The following is a 21,254-nucleotide window of genomic DNA, read 5'->3' on the forward strand; positions in this document are numbered from 1 at the left end:
AACAATGATACGCTTGTGACAATGTTTTTGCGTTCAATCGAGCAGCACGACACGCCTGAGCTAGTGCGTCTAGTTTTGGCCAGTAACGGAAGGTTGGGCAAAATCTGCATGTGTTTATTCACTGGGAATTTTTGAGGTTTCTGGCTAGCATAAGAATGTAAGCACAAACGTTGAGAATCAGCATACACCAAAAGAATCTGTTAGTTTTCTTTTCTATCTTCGTTTGCGTGACGTTGTTTTACAGAGTTTTTTGTTTGTTCTTACGTCACAGCTGTATTAAGGATTGGTAATGTGTGCTGGTTATTGAGTTTCAAGTAAAGAAAGAGATATTGGCACTGAAATTGTAGCGTATCGTAATTCGACTGGGACATTATTTAACTTCAAATTTTCACTTTTCACAAGTCAAAGTAAATTAGACTCAATTAGTTGCTTCATCGCGACGGGTTGGGGCTAGTTTTTGTCGTCGCGCCAGCATAAACAGTGGGCAGACCCCTGCTCTGTAGACCTTTATACAGAGAGTTTTTGTTTACCCACTTTGTGTAAATACCACTTTGTGACTGTTAATAAAGGTACCGGCTATACAATACAAATTGGACAAACAGTTTGTTTTAACTGCTGTAGGTCTGCAGTGTTTTGCGATATGCTGCTACAAAATTACCTGGTACCACATTATCACAACATGAGGCAGATGTGGAAGATGTATGCAGCTATGCCTTGGTCAAAAAACGTTTGTAGGCTGTAAGTTAGCGAAAAAAAGATTGTTTCAGATTGATCCCAACATTTAGAGAATTCGCCGCGAATCAAACAATACCAACGTGTTGTTTACCAACTCTGCGCCAGCCTCTTTTATATGAACCTAAGTCACATTACGCCTTATAAAACGGTGCAGCTGCAGCGCGTTCGGCCGTTATTCACCAGTTGTACCAATCACTGTCTTGCGGTCTATAGCGTTTTTAACGTTGCCCTGCTATTTCCGGCTTGATGATGGTTTGAACGCGTCGCTATGTTTTCATTCACCAAGTCAAGCAAACATAGTCAATAAGCGCAGACGCAGCACACTGCTTGTTTGCAGAATTGCAGGAATGTTCACGATGAAGTATGAGCTTAGTGTCAAACATCATTGGTTTGCTTCTATGTTTATAGTTACAGCCTACATAAGATTTTTTCACGAAATGCATTTCGATACATGTATCAGCGCTAGAGTAAACACGAAGCAAATTAGGAACTTGAAATGACAATTGTGTTGCATTGGTAAATGGTCCATGTGATACAATGCTTCTCATTATTCCCTTGAGTCAAAAAGCGGCACTAGATTTGCATACTAAGCTTGTAAGGAATAGTTTTAGGCCAAATGAGAGGTGTAATGAGAAGGTATTTTGTGTAAATGTTTAACGTTTATGCGTTTAGCTTAAAGTAAAACTTATTTTGTTTTTTAAGTGGTGTGGAATATGTACGTTTGCTATGCTTGCTAATTTACGTAGAACTATTTTTGTGAAAGTTGGGGTTGTCGGAATAGCTCTCATTTGCTTGTATTTTTTATGGCAAAAGACCCAACCGATACCATCAAGATTTGAACAGCACACACAAAAATGGAATAAAAGGTAACTAAATTTTACACTGCGGCCCAAGAAGTTTTGTGTAGCACAGTAATTCCCAAACAGTGGTGGTACGCAAGCTAACTTGGTGGAGCTACTAACACAAGAGCTCACAGGTCAAGCCTACTATTTTCCCAAAGATGGCGCAACGGAGCATGGGCTTTTGCTATGGCAATAATTGTTGACTCAGCAAATTACTGACTTTTGTTGCCATAGAATAAGCCTATGCTCCGTTGCTTCACCTTTTGGAAATTAGCAGACCTGACCTGTAAGTTCTTGTATTAGTAGCTCTACCAGCTAACTTCAGTTGACAAAAGTCAAAATCATATAATATCATGAACTTTTAGATTAGGTTGGTCCAAGACTAAGAGAATAAAGGGCCGTATTAGGCTTTAACAACGACTTGATGGGCCGCACAGGAGAAACACTTGTATTCTAGGGCTGACTTTTCTGTTTTAACTGACATGTTGTAGGACCTAAATATAATTACCACAAAGCACATCCGCTACCACTCAGCTACAACTGTTTTAAAGTTTCTGTAAGTAACAAAGTAATAAAGAGAAAGTGTTTATGTCGCCAAATTGTTTGTGGGTTGCACAAAAGCTATGTACGAGCCACATGGGACCCACAGGGTTCGGACCACCCTGTTGTACACTATACGTAGTTCATTCTTTTGCCACAATATGTTTATTCACAGTAACAACGAAAATTGCTTTATTGATGGCAGGCGTATTACAGAAATGTAAGCGAGCCCGAATCCAAGGATAAGCCAGAAGCTCAGCCCAAACCCAAAGCTTTTGCAGGAAACCCGTTTAATAGCCCCTAAAGCGTGATTGACAGGCTTATAATAAAGATGAAATGCACAATGGAAAATAAAAGACAATGGCCCAAGCAAGGCGTTTTCGGTCATTAGGTTATATCCAACAACTAGCTACTTAGTTAGATATGAATTATATACAAAATATTACAGACACAGAATTTGAATCAGGCCCCAATCGATCAAGCCTGTTTGTGAAAAACAAAGCCCGCAACCGACCCGGCTCAACTTACAACTCTGAACTGTTATGCATAACCTATTTTCCGTATGCCGGTAGTACACGTGGTATTTTTGCATTACAGGCAGGAGCATTTCGTGTTATTGTGGACACACCCATGGGATAGAGAGAAAGAAGGGATACAGGACGGTCTGAAAGTCGATGATTGCCTATTCACGTATGATAGAAGTAAACTGAAGGAAGCGAATGCAGTGGTATTTCATTATTCGTCCTTGGACAACGAAAAGCTACCCTGGCAACATTATCGGTAAAAAAATAAACGAAATGTTACATCGTTGGCATAAGTTGAAATGATCACTGTTTGACCAAAAATCAGAATATGGTTTTCAAATCAATTCATTTTTCAACTTGTTAGTTTTGTTATTATTAATTTCATATTCCTTCCCATCATCACATATTTTAATAAAGGTAAAGCGAAGACTTTTCTGTTGCTTTTTCTTAAACGGAAGTTTTTTTATTTGTTTTAGATGACATTACCCCTTCTAATAAACATCAACATTAAAATAAATAATATACGTTAAAAACCCCTTTTGGCTAACTACGTCTTTGTAATAACAGCGACCCCACTCAGTTTTTCGTTTTTTACTCGATCGAGAGTCCGAGCTACATCCGACATGCCGAAAAACGCGATCTAAAAAACTTCGACAACCATTTCATTAACTGGACCATGACGTATCGACGCGATGCTGACGTGTACTACCCCTACGTACGATATGACGAACATATGTTTAACAAACCGACAGATCACACGACAAGACTTCTTGCTGATAAAAAAGAGTTGGCGGTTAGTTTTGGTTGTTCGTTAATAAGTTGCAAACGAGAAATGGAAACCACATTCAGCAAGGACGATAAACATATTTTTTTCATTAGTTTACATTTTACGCAAAAAGGTTTTGTTATTGTCTATTACTTTTGTTCGTAACCCCTCTTAAACAAACCCTTATAAGACTTCAGCAATGGTTAGGTGTTTGGCAAATAACAACTATAAAGTATACATAAGTTGTGAAATGTGGTGAGACCGAGTGAACTGAGGGGTTTTGTGGAGGTTTTGAGAATACCTTAGTGATTCGGCGATTCATTATATAATTGTGAAATGACTTATGCTGATTTTTTGCTAGTTATGGGTTGTAAGCAACTGTGATTTCTCACTTGGCTCGAAGCGTCGCATGGAGTTCGTGGACACACTGATCAAGGCTGGCCTGCGGGTGCATCGATATGGCCGCTGCTTCCACAATAGCGACGAATACAATTCGTGGACACTTAAACAACATCGTGCCTATAAGTTTTATCTTTCTTTTGAAAACGCTCTCCACTGTAAAGATTATATTACTGAAAAGTTTTGGTACAACGCAATTGACGCTGGCAGGGTTCCGGTGGTCTGGGGTCCATCTAAATCCGACGTGGAGCAGGTTGCACCTCCACATTCGTTTATTCACGCAGAAGATTTTGCGACTCCCAAGGATTTGGTGGACTATTTGGAATATCTGGACAAGCACGATGACGAATACATGGCCTACTTCAAATGGGTACAAACTCCTGACAGCGAAACCAAGCTACGGTATCGCAGCTTTAAGGATGCACATGAGCAGGCTTTGTGCCGGAAACTGAAAACAGATTTACAACCCAAAACGTATTCCTCGATTACAAGTTACATTTTTCACAACGAAGTAAAGGATTGCCTGTTATGATTAACAATAACGTATTTTCTACGATGATAAAACAATTATTTAAGTGCTACTGTAGATCATTACCAAAGATTTTGTTTACTACATTAGTTTTCTGAAATCTTGTTTATGCTATACTGTTTACCTCACTGTAAATCCAAAAGGGTGAAATTGAAGGGTGGGAAAATAAATTGGGGAATGATCCACCATTTAGGGTGCTATAGAAAAAGGTGGTTTTTCTCACCATTATAAATTTTAATTTACACCAAGTTTGGAGTAAATACCTAATTTTTATCAGGGTGGTTAAATGTGCAATTGGGCGCATAACGCATTCTTTAACAACGCCATTGTTAGCTGTCAAAATTGCACTAAACGTTTGTTTGTTGAACGTTTTTTTTTTAAAGCCATATAGTACAAAGCACAGTACGTTTCCTTTATCTGAACTTTCATTTATGCCGCTATATAACTTTTAGTTACTTTTTTGTTAAAAAGCGTCAAAAACGTTTTGTTTGTTGTTGGGCCTTCGGAACATCGTTCGATTATTTTTAGCGGTTGACCCGGTTTTATTTGTTGGCGTTTTTTACTACACTATTGTTTGGTTCCAACTGATAAACTGATTTGTATAAGGACACATCGAATTATTGCTTTGCCCTTATTGACATATCTGGACCTTATTGTTGGCACTTGGCAAGTGTAAGACACACAAGTATGGAGGGCTGGATTGCCGACCCTCGCGTAAAGTTTCTTAAACTAAATCAATATTTAATTACTTTCGAACACACCTCACGAATAATGGTATGTTACTTCCAGAGCAATACCCGTACTGCAAAAAAGATGGAATAAGCCAGCTCGCTACATAGTGAACAAGGATTGTGATGAAACTTATGACAATTACTATAAAATCTATTTAAAATATAGGTGTTATAAAGGCGTGTTTATTTACGGTACGTATTTCGAAACTGTCAAAACGGAAATAACAGTGGAACTAAAATCAAAAGGGTTTTGCGTTCGGGCTTAGGTTTAAAAACATCGGACTAGATTCGGGCCAAAATTTACTTTCATTTTCAATAATGTGCAAGCGCACATAGGCTAAAACAGTTTATTGCAAACGCGTTTTTTTTTAAATTGTCGGCCAGTTTGTACAGCTGATAATTTTGAGTCGAGTCCGAACTTCCAGTATAATTACCTGCTCAAACGTAAAATAAGCCCCCTCTGATAACACTGGTCGTTTATCCTTCTAAATAAGCCTTGGGGCTGCGTGTCAAACGCGGGGCGCATGTGAACCTTCGAAAGTTTATGTGCGGCCCGCGAAAAAACTTTTAAAAGTCATGTGTTTTACTCAAGCGAGATACCCTGTCAGAATAGTGAGTTTTACATGATGATACAATGATTTTTTAGTGGTATATGCAACGTTTCATAGTGTTAATAATAACAATAAAATTAACCTAAAAACCTAGTTGTTTATGTTAAATTTAGTCCCTAACCATATCCCGGTTTCACTTTTTTTGAAAATAGCTGCGCTCTTTACGCCCTCTATCGATATGTAGCAAACCGTATGTGCTGTGAATTCCTGTGTTGGTAGCTCTACCGGCTCTGCTACACTGTGTATATGTTTGTTATTTATTACAATATTGTTTTTAATGTAGGTAATGCTTTCATGAACATTTTACTATATAATAATGCAATGTTTTTGTTGTCATGTTACACTGTAAAAAATGTTTCGATAGGGCGCCTTTGAGTTTGACACCCCGGCCTGTGGGGACTATAAATCTTTGCTTTTTAAAATTGTTGAAAAGCATTAAAAAATTAGTTCTAACTCATAAGGGATTCTGGATAACATTTTTCGAGCGCAAAGCAAAATGGGACATCACACAACACCGAGTGTGCTTTTGTATTCTGACACACAGAAAAGCGTTGGGTGTGTTTTGGTTACATACATACCAACCGGACGATTAATCACAATCCAACGTCCCCCACCAATTGTTTACCCTGTGCCCGGTCATTTTTTTGTTTCAGCGTTAGATAAAGAACGACCCATGTCAAACAAAAGTGCTTTCAGATACGGTTCGCAACCGTCCAAGGAAAGTCAACAAAGATGTTGTCTGGGCATGTCGCTGTACTCTTACGGTGAAGCGTTCGGTACCAGCCGACGCCTTAACATGTCTACATGACGGGTTAAATTAACGGAGAAAAAAGAAAAGTTGTGGTAAGCACACCAGCAGTTTGTTTAAGCTACGATGAAAATAGCTCAACGTGTATGACCATACTCTAATAACGCTTTGGGTAAAGTACTTAGCAAAATCATATTCTATGTCGTCTTAGATTATAAAGGCGGCTTTGTCATAATGTTGCAATCTTTGCAAAGACTGAGCGCTAGGGTAGGCAGACGTAGGTTGGCTGCTCTGTGCTGTGTTGTTATAATCATCGTTTGGTCGCTTCACAAAACCACCGAAAAGAATACAGTTGATATTTCAAGAAGTAACAGTATTGCTACGCGAAAAGCGAGGTATTGACATATATGATGGTATAAATAGTTTCATGTAGGCCTACTTAAACTCGAGTGACCTATATACAGACCAAATTTAGGTATAGGCGTAGCTATCTTACCTAAAGCAATTCGTAAATTGATGTCAGTTACTCTACGATATAAATTCTAAAGTATACGAAATTGGGTATAATAGTCTTTCGGAGTGCTAACAAAAAATCTGCGCTGTTGGTGTTGTTTTATGAGATTTGCATATACTGAAGGGAAGTGAAAACGGTTCTGGTGTGGCGACATCCATGGGGAAGTCTAACCGAAGGAGTGCAGGACGGTTCCCAGGTAGACAATTGCTACTTCACCTACGACAGAAACGCAATCCATGACGCAAGCGCCGTAATATTTCATTACACTTCACTAGATGAAGAGTCAATGCCTTGGAAGCACTATAGGTACGTCACAATAGGGTGCTGTTAACAAATAAAACAACAGACAGCATAGTCAACAAGACCGCTTAATTTTTTTAACTTTTACACATTAGCGTCAAGCAACGTGAAACAGATGTACAAGTATTTTACAAGAAACAGTCGTTATAATGTACTATATAGTCACATCAGCAAATACTTTATTTATTTAGTGTTGCCTAAACTTTTTAAGCTACCATATGTGCCACATGTACAAAAACATGAGTTTTTTATCATCTAAAAACAAAAAGAAGCACTGTCGAAATAGTTTAAAATAGAATAAATGACTGTTAAGTTAATATGCCACCAAAATACAATACGCCTAAACAGGTTTTTTAAGGTTTGGTTTGGGTGACCGCTAAGTAGTTTTAAGAGACCGCAAGTGTTTCATTTAAATACCAAAAAATAGCCAAATCCAAATTTTGGGAAACCGCTGGAGAAATTGGGGGGACCGTTTCGGTCCCCCAAAACACCTTAAAAAAACACTGCCTAAATATACCTAAAAGGTCATGTCGACAAGTCCAATAGGGCACCAAGAACAACACAACCCGGATCTAGTGTTTATTATAATACTTTCACAGGGATTCAGAGCAGTTCTTTGTTTACTTTTCGCTTGAAAGTCCAAGTAACTTGCGCAACGTGGAGCGAGTAAGTCTATCCAACTTTGACAATGGCTTCATCAATTGGACCATGACGTATCGTTTGGACTCGGACGTTTATTATCCATACCTCGACCTTTTCCAGAATATTTTGTTCAACGCCCAGGAACGTCTTGACCGTGTTTTGCCAATGAAAAACGAAGTGGCGGTATGTATTATTCCGTTACACCTCGCGTTACAAGTCACACCTATATAACAACGATTACCAAAACTGTTGTTAATTTTACTACTGTTGATTAAGCAGTTACTGCTGATTAACATCTGTGTTCTGTTTGCAGCTATGGGTGGTAAGCAACTGTGGTACGTCCACCGCCGCGAAGGCTCGGATGAAACTCGTTGAAGAATTAGTTGAAGCTGGTTTGCCTGTTCATCGCTACGGCCGATGTTTCAACAACAAGATGGAGATCGACGGATTTTCACCCGAACGTCGCGATACCTACAAGTTTTATTTAGCTTTCGAGAGCTCCTACCACTGCAAGGATTTCATTACCGAAAAGTTCTGGGACAACGCTATTGCGGCGACGCAGGTGCCGGTTGTTTGGGGGCCTACAAAAAAGGATCTGGAAAAAGTGGCACCCGCCAGGTCCTTTATTCACGCTGAGGACTTTGAATCACCAAAGGCTTTGGTTGACTACCTGCTTCATTTGCATAACAACGAAGCCGAGTATCGCAAGTACTTTGACTGGCTGCGCAAACCTGACTGCAGGACCAAGCAACTGTTTGAAAATTACAAGAATGCCCGTGAGGTGGCGCTGTGTAATAAGCTAAATTTCGACGCGCGGCCTAAAATCATTCCTTCAATTTCCGAATTCATTTATGCGACAGAGTTTGACGAATGTTTGCATTGACAAGGCAGACTATTTGGTTGCTCAATTTGCCATGTAGTATTCATTTTAGTGTTCAGCTTTGGTCCCAGATTTACCTGTGTTTGATTTCATTTTGCGTGAGGGGTACACACAGTTCAAGTGTATCAGATACGATTGTTTTTTTTGTGTCAGGCTGTGCGGTTTTTGTTGTTTTTCTTAATATTGCACTCAGGGGTTTGGTTCAACTTGACGTTTTCCAGACTTTTTATTCGCATTTTTGAAACTTGGGTATCTGTATGTACAATATTGCTATACTGCGTGTCAATGTATGTGCGAGCTTACATAGAAAAACTATTGATAATTGCAACTTTTAAAACGATAAACGATTAAGGCGCGCACAGGGTGCTTATCAAAAATCATTGTAACAACTTTAGCTTAAGTACGCTAAATTGGTCATGGTATGCGGTTTGTTGATTCGGATTAAGTAGATTCATTTAAGCAAAGCAAATGCAAGGCTGAAAGCAGGCAGAATGCTAAAACCTTAGATTTACCACGAAATATACGTACTGGCAAAAGGAAATTGTCCGCGAGTTTCCGCACTACAGGCGAATATTAATTCTCTTCAGCAAAGATCGGCATTACCTCGTTTGACAATGTAATGTAATATGTATACACCTATTCGTAAATTCGTTTGATACGATTTATTTCGGTGTTTATCTTATGTTTTATTCCTTTGGTTTGATATTAGTTCATTGATTTATAAATACAATTGAAAAAATAATTTAAGGAAAAGTTTGTTGTTTCTCTGCAAAGATGCATATAACTTACTAACTTGTTGTGCGTGGAAAATTTGTCCACTTAGGGCCTATAGTAAGTCTATTTTATTCTCAAACTTCACTAAATGTCGTTTTGTATTACGCGTTGGCCGACACTGTCCGTATTTATTAACGACGAATATTATTGCTTGGAAATGTTTGTGCATCAGTAGGCGCATGAGGTCAATCAGGGCGGCGGCATCCTCACTTGAGTATTTCCACTGAAAGTGCGATGTCTCCTAGTGACTCCACAGCCTCTGCACCAGAGAACCGACATAGCCGATGTCGTCTTCTGGTGATGGGAACCAGCTGTTTTAATCGTGCTTTTTGTTTTCACATGTAAATTTCAAAAGAAGGGCTTTTGACACCCGTTCTAAGTGCGCTTTGACTTTCAAGCGAATTGGGTGTAATGCATTTCAGTTTTATGCGATCGCATTTTCTTTTTGAAATAGTAATGTAATGGCCGTTCATTTCCCCATGCGAATATTCGTATACTCCTACAGCTTGAGCTTCTGTACTCGGCTCGGTTTCGCAGACATCCTGTCAACTAATATAACGTCAGAAAATTTGGGCTCTTTTCATTTTTAGAGTGAAAGTTATACAGATGTTGATCCGGGCAAATCCCTAGGTATTGTACTTGCGGAATGTTGTATTGTGTAGTCTACACTGTACACTCATCGATTCGACGAGGGGATTTGCAAATTGCGCATTGACGCTAAAAATCACATGTACAAGGGCACTCTCCTGATCATTGGCATTTAATTATGTTGTACGCACACCGTTTGAATCGTCTTGGTGGGGCAACATCAGTTTTTCAAACAACAAATATTAAACAAGCTTAATTGTCTGAAATTCAAATTCCCTTTGTGTCTTCGTTTCATGAACAACTCGCCAAAAAGTGTGCCACTTTATTTGTGCTGTACATACTTTGTGCTCTCTCGCAACTTATCGGCAGTTTGTAAGCAATCGAGGAAATGATTTCTACCGTATCCACAATGTACGTGTCAACTAATTTATTTACAGCAGCTTTTCAGCAAAACAGTCAGGCGCGCATTAAAGATTAAACATCTCGTTCGGGGGCGCCAAAAGACGATTTTTAACACAAATTAAAGCACGGTTCGGCTATCTTACCTGATCAAATAAGTTGAGTTGAGTTCGCTTAACCAAAGTAACCATCGACACAATAGCGGTGAAACAATCATCAAGCCGGAAATAGCTGCGCAAGTTTAAAACGTTACGGAGCGCAATACAGTGGAAAGCATAATTGGTGGATAAGGGCTGAACGCGCTGCAGCTACACCGTATAATAAGAAAGTAAGGGTGGGGCATTTGTGGGTAAACACGGAGGTCCGGGAACAGTTTAACTTGTCTTACCTAAACTAAAGCATGACGCATCAAGGCAGAGGCCAAACGCAGTACGCACCAGTTGGAAAAAAACGATTGGAATTGCAACTTTTAGAAATCATCCAGAGCTCGCGACGATTTTGCAGCTAACAGAGCAAAAGCACCTTGCACACATGTCGAATACATACTGAAAATTTATCTGTTGCGTTTTGCAGTCACTTTAATTGCAAATGGGAGAGATCCGAGGTGGGAGAGACCCTGATCGACAATATTATTTAAAGGCTTGTGAGTTGTGACTATGACCAGCAGGTACGATGCAAGCGAAGAAGGGTATATGAAAGATTTGGAATTTAAAGATCATCGTTTTTACACGAGAATGATTACAGCTTATAATTTTTCAGACAATTTTGGTTATATACCGGCCCATTGAGCCAAGCGTGGCCTTATATGAAACCTCACGCCAGCCCCACATTTAGCAAAATTCGATAGGTGGCGCAAAGAGATGAAATATTAATTCACCGGCTAAAGAGAGGTAGGGTTAAGAAGTGAAATTTATTTTAATAATACCTAATACCAACCCTAGTAGGCCCTACCGTCAGCATTTTTTGTAGATGCGCCGCTTAAAAAAGGCGTTTAAGCTCCATAGAAATTTAGTAAAATGTACGGCTGACCTATAAGTGGTAGATCTACAAACATAAGAACTCACAACAGACAAAGTTGGATAAATCAGGGGGTCGAACTGGAACTGAACCCACAAATCGGTTTTATTGGTTTCATTCAGTACATCCGAACCAAAATTTTCTTAAAAACCTGAACCTTCGCGGTCCTTTAGCTGGAATGTGTATTTCAGAAAAACGAAATTTGATTGCAGGATTTTAGCTAGTTATGCAAAATTACACTGATCCAAACACAGCTTGTGACATGACAGACAAGACAAAAAGCATTACGACTGTGCGCGAACAATAGCATTTTTGATAGTTGTCATTCAATAAAGGCTATTGTTTAGCAATCGAGACAGTCGATTCTCTATTCTAATTTGATTTAAACTTATTCAGTGGCACAAACTGACGCTAAACAAGATTTTAGAATTACTTCAACCACTTCGCGGTCCCCCCAAAAATTGCCTCACGGACCCCTAAAGGACCGCGGACCCCAGTTTGAGAACCGCTGCCCTAGGTTGTGTTTGGCGTTCAACCCGAACAAAAACCGAACCATTAAAACTGCCGCATGCATTTTTTGGCGATTTATGCTACAAAAGTATTGATTTTAACCAGAGAGTCGAACTGCTTGACATGTGGGTTCGGGTTCGGTTTGTGATCACTTTTTATTGTTTTTAGGGGTTCGAGTTCGGTTCAGGTTTAAAAAATGTATATTTTCTGGTTTTGCTATTTTTAAACCAGTTTAAATTCTCTTCTGTTTATTTTTAGTTCTACTCATTTTAAACACACTATCAAACTACCAAAAGGATTTTGACTGTGCTCTGCGCGACACCTTATAAGCCAGTGTTTCTCAACTTTTTTCACTCTGCGACCCTCTTTTGAGGTTTTCTTCACAGCTCGACCTCCACCAGAATATGTTCATACATTTACTAACAATGGTCGCATAGAACCACTCTTAAAGTTGTGGTTATGGCTTATCTCATCAAAAACGTTTGAACCATTTCATGCTTTTTGTGTAAAAAAGCCAACATCAATCATACAGAAGTATATATAATCGCAAATGCTGTTGATAAATTCCAAATTAACTGCCGTGTCAGATACTATGCTAAACTGAAGTCACTGAGAATGGAGGAAGTTTTGTTAATACGGATAAAATCAGAGTTGGGTTGCGTTTTCGCAAACCCCGTCAAAAGTGCTTGGCGACCCATTTTGAGGCTCGCGACCCCCAGGTTGAAACACATTTTTATAAGCTGAGTTACCATTTTCGAAACGCCCTATAACTGTTATCTTGTGTTAAGATATAGATCAGGGGTCAATAAACTTTTTTTCACGGCGGGTCAAATAAAATTAAAAATGCAATGGTCACATAGGTTTCAAGCCCTTACACAACGCCGTTTTTAAAACTTTCTTCCGCTAAGCGCTTTTGCAGGACCAGCAAGAGTACTATCTCAAAATTAGATAGTGCTACTGTCGAATAGTAAATTTTATTGCAAATTATAGAATCTCTTCTTCTGGCAAAACTCATTTATTTTATCACAATTACCAATAGAAGGGCGTTTGTTCGCGCACAATAACGAAGGCTTTGATACGTTTAGTATTATATATGATGTAACAAACAGCCTTTAAATTATTTTTAAGCGTTCTGTGGAACCAGGTAAACTTAATCCTACATGTTGTTGCAGAAATACTTTTGCAGTAAATTGAATTCCCACGGCTAACTTAAGGTTTAGTTTTATAGATATATCCATGATATACATTAGATGCCTATTGAAACCAAATACTCCAGAGGCCGGATCCAGTCCGAACCCACACCAGGAGTCTTTCCGGGACTCGCGCTCTTATCTTCCGTACTAATCTTCACTACTTTGTGTTGAAATCAATAATTGTTGTGGTTGCGATCACAAAAAGTGATAAAGCGTTCATTTTTTTGCTGGTTCGGTTCCATTTTAACGCCAAACAAAATATAAGGTTCAACTTCCTGTCAGCTTTTAAAAAAATGTACTTTACGGTTTAGGTTTAATGAAATTAACCGCTCAAACCGGTTCCCTGGTTTTAACAGCGTAATAAAGAACACGCGAGATAACAGCAACAAGGCTTGTCATAATGACGAACTATGGGGTGTCGCTCAGTGCACAACCAAAATTTATTTGGATTTTGAACTTTTGATAAAGCTGTGTAGATGATGAGTAGAATTAAAAGTAGCAAGTAGGAAATTGGCATCATGAGGCTCTTTCGCTTAATAATGGGTTGGACAACTTGTGTTTTATGTGGACTTGGAGTAGTTCTGACGACGTGTGTCGTGAGTGGTGGCAGGGCCCGGGTGTCAAACTCGTGGGGTTTGTGGGCCACATTGCAGTTTGAAATTTATGCCCGGGGCCGCTTGTGATTTTTAATCTAGTTTCACACTTAAACAACCTTTTTGCTACGACGATCGCATTGCAGATCCTTATTTCACCAACAGCCGCCAATTACCTGCTGGTTTTTGTTTCAAAATTACAGATAAAGAAATAGGTTTTTACAGTGGTGGGATTCGACTTTTTTTGTCAGTCAGTTCTGTCACAAAAGTCATATTTTTAGCCGGTTCTGTAACTAAAAGTCTATTGACAGCAACCAGTAATGCTAACCAGTTCGCTGAACTCATAAAATTTCGTAAGACGGTTTTATAGAACCAGTGCGAACCGGCTGAATCCCACCACTGGGTTTATATCATATACATACATCATTTATTGACGCCCCAAAAGTCCAGATCATTTTCCAACTTGATGCGCAGATTAAGCCGCACAGTGTGAAGATCAGTCTTAACTGTTTACGACGTCATAATCTACATTGTGACGTTTTTGGTACATAAAAAGTATGTCGCATATGGCTTCGAGGCTGGTAATACTCTTTTCAGTAACACAAAATCTGTTAAGAGCAGTTTGAAAATCAAAATTTTGGGAAAAGGAGTTTTACATCACTAGTGCATACAGTTTAATGAACAGGTTCACGGCCGCACAAAATCTCTGCGGCCGCATGTGGCCGTACGGCCGCAGGTTGTCCACCCTTGACTGAAACTTAACGCTTTGAAGAACGATCTAATTACTATCATTTCTATTCATAACACATGAATTTTTATTTGTAAATAATTTTCTGTAAATGTTTGTTTAATTTATGGGACACACTCATTTAGTTTAAGTTTTATTTACGTCACGGCCGCCAGTACATGTATTTTAATAAACGTGTTGACGGCCGCACAAACTCGTCTTTTCGGCTGCATGCGGCTTTTTAACAATTAGTTATTGCGGGGGGTGACACTAAAACGCTGAATGGGCGGGACGGCCGGGACGTCGCGTAAACCGCTAAATATCGGGTAAATTGCTAACGGTTAGTGCTATTAGGGTTGATATAGTAGGTTTCATAATAGTATATGAATCAAAAAATGTCCCTGCCTAAAACTTATTCAGCTGTTTCCTAACATTCAGCTAAAATGCTTGGGCGGAAAGTCTCCCTCGGCCGCTGAATGTTTCCCTCGGTCACGGAAGGTATCCGGGGGACTTATTTTTAATGATTTTCTATTATAAAACCTTATCCCAACCTTAATAGCACTAACCGTCAGCAATTTAACCCGATATTCAGCGGTTTTCACGACGCCCCGTCATCTCCCGCCCATTCGGCGTTTTAGTGTCACCCGTTGTTGCTACATCACCGCCCAACTTCGACGTGTGTCATTTTTTGTGTTTATGACGTCATGTGTAACTTAACATGTGTTAATATTGTATGTTTATACGTAACATATATATACAGGGTTGCCATACCGTCTTTATTTCTAAGATTTGTCCTTATTTTGAAGGGCTATGTCTTAGAAAAGTTCATTGTCCTTATTTCTAAGAAATTTCCTTCTTTTTGACTTACGTCCTTCTTTTGTCTTATTTTCATCACTTACAAGTCAAATTCCTGCTATAAGTGAAAGTAAACCTGGACCTGAGCTGCCGTGAGACACACAAAGTATATTTTATAAACAAGGAGTTGCTGGAACAGATTGTTTCTGGCCCAAATATTGCATATGAAATGTTATCGCCAGGGTTGGGTAACGAGTCCCATCAGTCGAGTCTCAAGTCAAGTCAAGTCAGTAGGGGTTCGAGTCCCAAGTCAAGTCGAGTCAGAAGGGGTTCGAGTCTCAAGTCGAGTCGAGTCATTAGCGGTTCGAGTCTCAAGTCGAGTCAAGTCATTAGCAGTTCGAGTCAAGGCAAGTCACAAAAAGTTTTTGAAAAAAGGTTTAGATAGTTAATCTATTTGAATGTTTCATCGCGCCCTTTTTAACTTAAAACGGACACCGCTTCATTACAATGAACAAATCCTATTAATTCAGAGTAGGGTTAACTTTAATAAATCTTGTTAATTGACACTGATTAAACAGTGTGGAAAAGAACGTTAACCTGTTCAAAGGAGTTTTTGAAAACCGAAAATTCATATTTTACTGCATGCGCTAGAACGTTTGTTCAGTAATATAAGCGCTTAAAGCGAATACTTGGCCTTGGCATGTACTGCATTCGATTACCTTAAAACCCAAGCAATTAGTACAACGCTTAATGTCAGCGTAAGAAAGTTTAGCAAAATGTAGCAGCGACTTCGTACGTTAAAATTAAGCAAAAATAACTTCGCACCGCACAGTAAATTGCTGCTAATGTTTGGTTGAAGCCAACTGAACAGGTTATCTATTATAAGAAATTTCCGTTTTGTTGATGAAATAACGAGTCCGAGTCCGAGTCGAGTCTCTACTAAGACGAGTCCAAGTCAAGTCGAGTCTTTTCACAACTGAGACTCGAGTCAAGTCAAGTCTTTTGAAAAGGTGACTCGAGTCTCCCCATCACTGGTTATCGCTCGTATAAATGCAAAGATTCGTTCAAAAACGTTTGTTTTGTTTCGTATGAAAAGTTAATTTTTCGGTTGTCCTTATTTTTGTTTTCATGTCGATGGCAACCCTATATATATAAGTAACAAGCATGTAATGTCATTGCACAAAATCAATGTCCTGGCATATTTTCTGGGGTTTTCGGGACGGGTTCGGGCTTGTGTTTAAAAGAACGGACTCGATTCGGGCCTGACTTTACACTCTGCGTTAGTAATTTTTGAATAAATTTAACTAGCTAATAGCAAGTTGCTGGACCTGACTCAATGTCAAACAGCCCTAGAAGGGTTAGGGCTAGTACTTCGGCTCCAGATTTAGGCCCGTTTACAACTCTGTATCTAGTATTATGTATTACCATTTGGTATTTTGAAATTCTCTGAAGCATGAAGCAAACCCATACAACTGTGTCTCGACTGTTTCGTGTTTGTTATCGAGCCTAATTAAACGTATGTACCCAGAATGACACAGGACGTATGCACACAAACTTGTTTGCTGAATGTAACAAAGCATTGTTTGGTACAACTGCAGCATAGTTAGGTTACAATGCATTGTGATGGGATAAATAAAGACCAAGAGCAGAGTAATTGTGAGGCAAAACACATAAACTGAATTTAATTGTCGTAAGTCAGTTTTTTGATCAGAAAAGTGAAAGATACATCAAACAAGACATGATTATTTGGAAAAAAAATACTGAAATGTAATATGTTTGGTTAAGTGGCAGCTTGGGCCAACTTCTTTTGGTGCAAGCAGTAAAACTAAGTTTCAGCAAACACTTCTGTACCTGTGAGATTTTGGTAAAGTCTGTGACTGCTGACAGTCAGTAGCCAGGGTGCTCTTTTGGTGTGCTGCATATGCATATGTTTGTGCCTAAAATAAATTTATTTAGGCACGAAATCAGGAAAATGTTGTTTAAACTCTGAAATGGCTTGCTAAATTTAAAAGAGAACACTTGAATGGAAGGAACTTGACTTAATTATTCTGGTCCAGAAGTCATTAAGGCACCCTGCAAGTGGTTTTAAATGTATTGGAAAAGGGATTGTAGATTCATCTGATGATAAAAATCATGTGTTACCCGCAACGTTTACAACTTTTGCGCCCTGTTCGTCTTTAGTTGTATGGAATGAATTATAGCTGTCTATAGGTACCTTAGTTATCTTTTCTCAGCTGGTAGAAAAGTTTCATGCTGTGCAAACGACTGTATAGACCAACTCGTTTCAGGTCATGGACCACATTAAATAGGGATAAAAAAGCATCCACCGCAAGCATGCTGTCTTGAAATATTTTTTTCAATACATAATTTTATTTAATGGAGAGATAACCGATAGCAACAAATTGCCAATAACTTGGATAAGCTTTTTTCGTACTGAATATATTTGCAACTACCTTATTTCCAACTAAACACAAATTATAATTAACGTCCTGTGGACAACTCAAAAAGTCCATGGACAACCAGTTGAGAACCACTGCTATATAGAATAGTATACATAGACAGAGTGTTTTGACCATCGTTAAAAATGTGGACTGCTGAGATTAAAAGTTTGTTTTGCATTTTGTTAATGTGGCTTGATGTCCAACTATGTTGTAATGATTTGGAAATGTACATGAGAAATGGCACTATGGTATACAACGTTTTAGTCCTTGTTACACTGGTTTACTTGCATAAGTGCAACAACTTCACTATTTGTTGACCATGTTTTGGTCAAGCAGACCACCGTTTAAAACAGTGGTTCCCAACCAGGGCCCATGGCCCCCTAGGGGATTTAATGGACTATTTCACATACTATTTGTTTATAGTGAGGTTTATCACGCTCATTTACTCAATTAGACCTTTTTAAGGCCAAAATTAATACCGCATTCCAACGCAAGATTGCTATCTACATTTTAAGGTAGGCACAGGTCCCCTACATGGTAGCTTGAAGGGCGCCACGAGGCCAAAAAGTTACTTTAAGGGGATCATGGTCCACGAAAGGTTGGGAACCACTAGTTTAAAAGAACTAAAATTGAGAAGAGTAACCGCCCAAGCAATAGTTCTATTAATGTGAAGCCTGAGCTTGCTGATTTGATATGATGAGATTAAGTTCGGGTTTAATGGAAGACAATCTCACACACAATGCAGAATTTAGTGTGTCAGTGTTAGGACTGTTTCGTGTCTTCGATTACGTTGTAGTAATAGTTAAAAATTCTGACTCACAAAGATATGCGGTGGTGAATGGCAAAAGAAATTTAATCGAACGTTCTGACAAGGAAGGGTATTCCTTGATTGTAAGAATCTAAAAAGAACTAAGATCTACTTGTTCATACTGAAACGTGAAAGCACTGTTTTTGAGTTTATACACAGCTATCTGTTTTAAGTTCAATGGGTTTATTTTCAAGTTCTACGGGCAGGGCAACATCCCGCGATGCAGAATTAACAGCAAACAGACTTATCTTTTTCTTAAACCCCCCTATTTTATGGGCAACTAAAAATATTGAGCTGTGTCTGGTACCTTGTATTGACATGTTGAGCTGATTCAAACGGTTAAATATATCGGAAAGGTCGGATAGTTTTGCACAAAACTGATTGTTAATGTAATGTTCAGCAAGAGGTGAATGCTGGAGAAACTTGTACACTTCACGTTTCAATTAAAAAAGACGATTAAGAATGCGACCCTTTGAAAGCTACCTAACCTCACTGTGGTACAGGGGCTGTAAGCGTTCTGATTCAAGTCTGTCGCACATGCAGCAGAACACCTCGAGTGCAGCGCATTCTTCTTAAGGTAGTTCACAGTTTTTACAGCTACAGACATGATGTCATGCAGTTCAGGTGACATCTGCCTTGTAGCCAGGTTTTCTCTATGTAAATGGCAGTGAGTCCATTTGGCTTGTCCCGCTCTCTCTTGGATTTGTTGTACAACGCCATGCTACACACCAGTCATTGAAGCAGTGCCATCTGTGCACACACCTACACAATTCGTCAAATCAATAAAATTGTTTGCAAAGTAGGTGTCATGGCAACGAATTACCTCGCCAGCAGTTGTTCGAGTAGGTCAGTAAGGAGTTCGACAAAAAAACCGGTTGGGAAGCGCTGCTCTACCCCCCCCCCCCCATGATTTGCAGGCACACATGGTAAAACGTCCGTTGATTGGCGAAACCAAATTCGAAAGGGAATGCGCTTTATAAAACAACATGTAATGGCGCGTGTCGCGAGACGCTTGTCGTATAAAGGTACAGCCTGAACAAGTTTGAATCGCTTCCTGTTGCTTGTGCGGCACTGATTCAGTGCAGTGCTAATTTATAAAAAGCGACTTGGATGTATTTGTGCTATTTTGTTCTTACTACACAGAATACTAGGGTTGCAAATCATCCTTTAACTCAAAGGACAGTCTGTTTCATGTCATTGTTCTTTATTGAGATGAGAAATGATATCATTTGTATTTGGATTGGACTGGTAAACTGTAAGGAGCCGCATAAACGAATAAAAAAGAATGTGGGATAACAGCAAATAATAAGAATCTGAATAGCTGCAGAAAGCTTACTGATTCTGACTTATGAAACACAATACAATAAGCAATTACCTTTGTACGAAATTTTCTTCGGTAATAGATTGATTGGGTTGAATAATGATAGTGTTTAAATATGCTACATTAAAAACTTTTAAAAATAGTAAATTTCAAAACATCGATTTCTTTGCTGTTGTGACTTGCATAGTCATAATCTTTAGTGATTTTCTGAAGTGCGGAGAGGGCCGCAAAATATGTAGTTGGGAACCGTAGGCGACCCTGAGAGCAGCGGTTGAGAATCATTGATGTAGACCAGTGGTTCTCAACCGGGGGTCCGCGGAGTTCGCGCACAAGGAGTTTGATAAAGCGGATCCGGCCCGCCAGGTCATTTCATCCGGCCCGCGACCACATTTTTGGTTTGCCGAATGGTATTGATACTTTTGTAGCATTAAAAATTAATCTACGTCGTACGAAAGTTTTCCTGTCGCGATAGCTGTGTTTGTTAAACCAAAAAAACAGTTTGTTACGTCACAGACTCACTCACAGACAAGACTACAAGTGTTAACTGTGCGCAAACATTTGCCTTTTTGTTACTTGTGACGTAATATACAAGCATTGCTCGTACAATGAGACTAACTATACAGTTTAACAGTCGCATCACCACTTTTTTAATGAGATTGTTGAAAGGCCGTTTTGGTGCCCCCAAAAAATCGCCTCGCGGGCCAAGTTTGGAAAAAAAAGGCGCTAGGCTAGGTAAACCACGCAGCCCACGCGAATTATTATCAAACTTATCCGGCCTGCAGTGAAAATAGTTTGGCGACCCCTGGCTTACAGTATCGAAAAAGGTCCACAAAGACAAAAAGGTTGAGAACTACTGATGTAGACTCTGCTAAATCTGCAGTCTGCATATTCGAAAATCAAAATTGAACGGAGGGTGCTTCCTCCTACTTAGCTGAACTGAGGCTCAAAGAACTAAAACAATAGTGTCGGTATTTAATGTCATTATTCAGACTGCAATTGCAATCAAAAGTGTGGAATTGAGGAAAGGCAGTTTGATAGGAAGACTATATTGCAGCTTACCGTAACTGTTTTTAAAGCCGATTTTATTGTGTATTTACGTACCGCCACTTCGCATTGGTGGTTTAAAACATAGAATCTGGTTGCACTGTATGAGTTTCAATAGATTTGGGGCGCTGGTTATTTCCACTGAGGAACTGTTGACTATTATATGCCAAACGCTCGTTTGAAGAAACTAGTGATGCATATCAACGTCCCGCTCTCCATGACAATGCATTTATACCCTTGTTCATTCGCAAACAAGTTAGCCACCTTAGTACAGTGCTGCCGT

At 39.2% G+C, this 21,254-nt stretch overlaps 2 protein-coding genes across 2 annotated transcripts; both read left to right on the top strand.

Moving 5' to 3' along the window:
* Positions 1-1,210: 1,210 nt before the first annotated feature.
* On the top strand, positions 1,211-4,952 carry LOC145209212 (3-galactosyl-N-acetylglucosaminide 4-alpha-L-fucosyltransferase FUT3-like). Its single transcript, XM_080079484.1, has 4 exons — positions 1,211-1,601; positions 2,715-2,897; positions 3,209-3,434; positions 3,769-4,952. The coding sequence occupies exons 1-4, from the start codon at positions 1,462-1,464 to the stop codon at positions 4,336-4,338; spliced, it is 1,119 nt and encodes a 372-aa protein (XP_079935610.1). The 5' UTR covers positions 1,211-1,461; the 3' UTR covers positions 4,339-4,952.
* A 1,061-nt stretch (positions 4,953-6,013) lies between these two features.
* LOC145209211 (4-galactosyl-N-acetylglucosaminide 3-alpha-L-fucosyltransferase FUT6-like) lies at positions 6,014-9,155 on the top strand. The gene is made up of 4 exons (XM_080079483.1): positions 6,014-6,820; positions 7,063-7,245; positions 7,839-8,064; positions 8,195-9,155. The coding sequence occupies exons 1-4, from the start codon at positions 6,660-6,662 to the stop codon at positions 8,762-8,764; spliced, it is 1,140 nt and encodes a 379-aa protein (XP_079935609.1). The 5' UTR covers positions 6,014-6,659; the 3' UTR covers positions 8,765-9,155.
* Positions 9,156-21,254: the final 12,099 nt, after the last annotated feature.

This window comes from Phallusia mammillata, chromosome 1 (genome assembly GCF_965637545.1).
Source record: "Phallusia mammillata chromosome 1, kaPhaMamm4.hap1.1, whole genome shotgun sequence".
Classification (NCBI taxonomy): Eukaryota; Metazoa; Chordata; class Ascidiacea; order Phlebobranchia; family Ascidiidae; genus Phallusia; species Phallusia mammillata.